Below are 4,106 nucleotides of genomic sequence, written 5' to 3'. Positions count from 1 at the left end.
CTCTCTCTCTCTCTCTCTCTCTCTCTCTCTCTCTCTCTCTCCCCCTCCCTCTCTCTCTCTCCCTCTCTCTCTGGGAAAAAATTAACTCTTTCCTCCATCAAATCATTTCTTTCTCCAGATCACAAATTAGAAAGGACACGTTCCACTCACCAAAAGTTTCGTCTCCTCGGAAGAGCTCTGTTGTTGTTGTTGTTGTTGTTTCTCCGTTCTTTCGTCCTTCGCTCCTCGAATTTCCTTCGCTTCTTTCCCTAACCCTTTAGGAATGCTACCGTTGCTGAGCTTGGTGGTGAAGACATTCGTGCTCGGCTCCCTGGGACAGGGAAAACACTGGGTTTAAATATTGCAGGAATCCACGAGACTGTCTAAGGTAAATGAAAAAAAAAAAAAAAAAACGACGCGGTATGCGCAGTGGTATCGCGATGGGATATCAATCACGGCTATTTCTCGCGTCCGGTTCTCGTATAATTGTACTTCCCATCGCGTGGCAACTTTTCGCGTTTTCACGTGATCGACGACGCACTTCGCAGTGTCGATCGAAACGAAACGAAACGAAACGAAACGAAACGAAACGAATCGAATCGAATCGAATCGAATGGAAACCGTTAAGCTTTCGTCCCGAATAAAAAACGCCGTTGTTCGCGATTTCGAAAGATCGTGGATGGATCGATTGGAAATGATCGAAATTCGTAAAAAAAAAAAAAGAAAATGTGGATGATGCACAAAGAGGAGGCGGGTTTGGAAAAACGCGTAAAAGGAAGAATAGAGCGGAATAACGATCGACGAGGGAATAAATAACGGAAGAGAAACGGGGAAGAACGAAATGCCACTTACTTGTCGGCAAGCGTCACGGTAATTTGGTTGCCCGTCACATTTTTGCCCGCGCTGTCCCCGCTCGTCGACGCGACTGCCTCGTTGATCTGCACACACACACACACACACGTACCAGATACCAAACAATCAGCTGGCTTCGCCTCTACCGGACGACCGTTCTTTCTCCCGGAAACAAAGAGATTCCGACCACGTTTCCCGATCGATACCCTCTTTTTTTTTTTTTTTCCTCTCTCTTCCCTTTTTTCCTTCCTTCGTTACAAGCTCGATCGACAAGAGAGACGAGAGAGATGAGACGAGGGAAGGAAAGATGCGAAAAATCGTGGCGATCATTTTTTTTGAACCGCAACCTGTGGAATGGACACGTTATCCAAGGCCGCGCATGATCGTGGCAACCGTTCACTCGGCTCGTTTACTTTGCATTCCACATATTATAAGCAATATCTCCGTGACGATTTCTCTGTCGATTCGTTCGCGCATCCTTCGAATAATAGTACTCCCCGACTGGAACGCCATATCGATAGAATACGCGGATGGAATAGGAACTAATTGCTCGAATATTTTATCTCGGCGTTAACCGTCCAATTGAACCAACTCCGATCGTATTGTTCTCTCGTCGTCGGTAACGTACACTTCAACGTTTCTATTCGCGATTATTACGTAAAACGAGGAGGAGGTATCTTTCGGTGTGGTGAAAGGCCTGTACACAATCTTCCTTCGAATTGCAAAGGGCATTCCCGTATAATTGCCAACTATCCCCGCATAATTATTTGTTTTATTCGTTACCTAGCGGAAATATTCCTATTACCTCGTTGCAAATTTCACTCTTTCCTTCCATATCTTTTTTTTTCTATTATCTCCCACATTCTTATCCTTTTTCTTTTTTCGTATCGTTGGAATCTCTCTTTTTCGGAATTTCTTGTTGCCATTATCTCTTTCTTATATTCCAAAGCCTCGATCAAAAAAAAAAAAAAAAGAAAAAAAAACGTAGTTTTTTAATTAATATCAATCGTTATTCGATATTTTATCGTTCAATACTTATTATCGTAGAAACCACTGTACCTGCTGGTGCAGAATCGCTTGGATATCCCGCGGTTGGATTCTCCAGTGAGATGCCAGCCGCTGCAATCGTTCCTTTGCACGCCTGCAACGAAAAATCCTCCGGATGAATCGCGTAAAATTAGAAGGTCGCGGAAAGTGCCAACATTCCGAACAAAGAATGCGTTGCAAGAATATATATATATATTTGAATATTAATCAACGAATTTCTGTTTCGTTAGAAATTATTGATCGCTCTTTACAAATGTGTAATTACCTTTCGACGGCGATGACCCAAGCTTCTCGAACCCGACCAGCGTTGAACCCGTCCAGCTCTACTGTCAACAATTTCAAAAAGCGATTAGTCGCGAGAATAACCTTCCCTCTCCATTTTTTAATACTACTTCCAATTTCTTTTCTGTTATTTTCTCCTACTGTAACAACATCCACTCGTCTTTGTCTTAATCTTTGGAATCAAAATCTAATTTGCCTCATCCTATCGTAATAAATTAGCGGACTAAGTGGATCTAATCCTTTCCGCGGAGAGTGTTATACCATTTTCAAACACCGCCACCTCATCGTCATCCGTCTCCTCCTCCTCCTCCTCCTCCTCCTCGTCTATGAACTTGATGGTGGACAAATCGAAGTGCGTCGCTATATCCTCGTCCAGATGCTCGTCGCTCGCCAAGAATTCAATCGACTTTGGCCCATCCTCGACCACGGACTCGTCGACCACGAACTTTTGCCCGTCGATTCCCCTCGAGTTGGACGAGCATCCGCACAGGAATATTCTTCGAAACAATCTCGACATATTCTTCTAACTATTCTCTCTCTCTCTCTCTCTCTTCCTCTCACGAATTAATTATCCTCGCTTCGAACATGATTCCTTCCTCGGCGACGCACTTTCTCAAATTTTCCCCTCGAAACGGAACGAACGAAATCCTTGGCCGAGACGATGGAACGGAAAGCGGAGGGCGACGGTTCTCGCGCGCGTGTCGCCGAAACCATAGAAAATAAACGCTCGACCGGGGCCGGGAATGGATGGCACCGCGAGCCTACGAACCAAGAGGTTTATATTTGGAACCGCGCATTGGTACGGGCCGAGAGAGCGGACCGGTAAAAATCGACGGGAGGAGTAGTGTCGCGGCCTCGCGTCCCTCGCTTCGAACCGCCTCGCGTCACGATCATACCCACCGGATTCGCCCAACATTTTTCTTTCTCCCGCTCGATACTGAAAATTCGCGTACGATTTTTTTTTTTTTTTTTTTTTTAAATCTTAATCGGACAGCGGAATTTTCAACTCGTCGACCCGAAAACAGAATTTTCATTATTTTCTCCGCGTGGCGTTTCACGACCCAGCGAACCGGCATTTATAATGGAATCGCGGCTATTAAATTCGACCACGATGCACGCACACACACACGCACACACGCACACACGCGCACGCACCAAATTACATACACACACACCAAATTACACGCGAATTTTATCTTGGAAAAGAGTTTCCTCTTTAAGGAGGAAATTTAATTAATTCGATGATTAATTCATCTTCATTCCCTTTTATTGTCCATAAAGAATTTTGTTTTTTAAATGAAAATTATTAAAATCGAAGAAACGGATTATTCGTCTCGTTTATATCATATTTTTCTCAGTTATCCTCTCTGAAAATTTTTGTTCGAAGAGCGAATCGTTCGGTTGCGTACAAAGTTTAAAAGAGAGGGTCGAAGGATAATCGCGGGGAAGCATTGTCGAGGAAAGGGGAGGGGGGGGGGGGGGGGTTACGAGTCGTTATCTCGAGTCAGGCGAGTCAGTCGAGCGGTGCGATTCGCGGTTGTTGAAAATATCGTGGCGGGAGAAAATTCGCAGCAATCCCTCCCCTTCCTTCTCCCCCTCCTCCTTCCTTTTTCCAACTAGCTTTTGGCGCCAAGCCAGAACGTGCTTGAACGCCGCCGCGAGTCGACGGATTCGGAGAAAGTGCGAACTCCCCCTTTTCCTGTTCCGACAGACGATTTTTCAAGGGCGAGCCGCGTCATCTTCAGATAGACGAGACAGCTTTGGATCGTTTTCCAACGAGCGGCGATATATCGTTACGAGGACAAAAATTTTTCTGTATTCCTCGTTTATCGAGCCGTTCTTTGTTCTCTTCCTCCTGAATAAACACGAGGTGAATCATCATCCGTGCTGCCATTTACACCTGTGTCTCTGGTAGAGGTGGAAATTTCTTCTTTTCGTTTGTAGAT

General features: G+C 45.0%; 1 protein-coding gene across 1 annotated transcript in view; it reads right to left on the bottom strand.

Annotated features, from left to right (window-relative positions):
• LOC102675245 overlaps positions 1 to 4,106 on the bottom strand; it is a gene marked incomplete at its 3' end in the record, with an annotated part of 30,587 nt that overhangs the window by 19,579 nt on the left and 6,902 nt on the right. The window contains exons 4-7 of the mRNA XM_006621702.1: positions 2,144 to 2,204; positions 1,891 to 1,972; positions 832 to 917; positions 151 to 310 (exon numbers count right to left, since the gene is read on the bottom strand). Of these exons, the coding sequence (XP_006621765.1) occupies positions 151 to 310; positions 832 to 917; positions 1,891 to 1,972; positions 2,144 to 2,204 (389 nt within the window). The remainder of the gene's footprint in view (positions 1 to 150; positions 311 to 831; positions 918 to 1,890; positions 1,973 to 2,143; positions 2,205 to 4,106) is intronic.

The sequence above is a fragment of the Apis dorsata genome, unplaced genomic scaffold (genome assembly GCF_000469605.1).
Source record: "Apis dorsata unplaced genomic scaffold, Apis dorsata 1.3 scaffold_631, whole genome shotgun sequence".
NCBI lineage: Eukaryota > Metazoa > Arthropoda > Insecta > Hymenoptera > Apidae > Apis > Apis dorsata.
The sequence above is the reverse complement of the archived record's forward strand: the minus strand, read 5'-3'. Positions and strand labels throughout refer to the sequence as shown.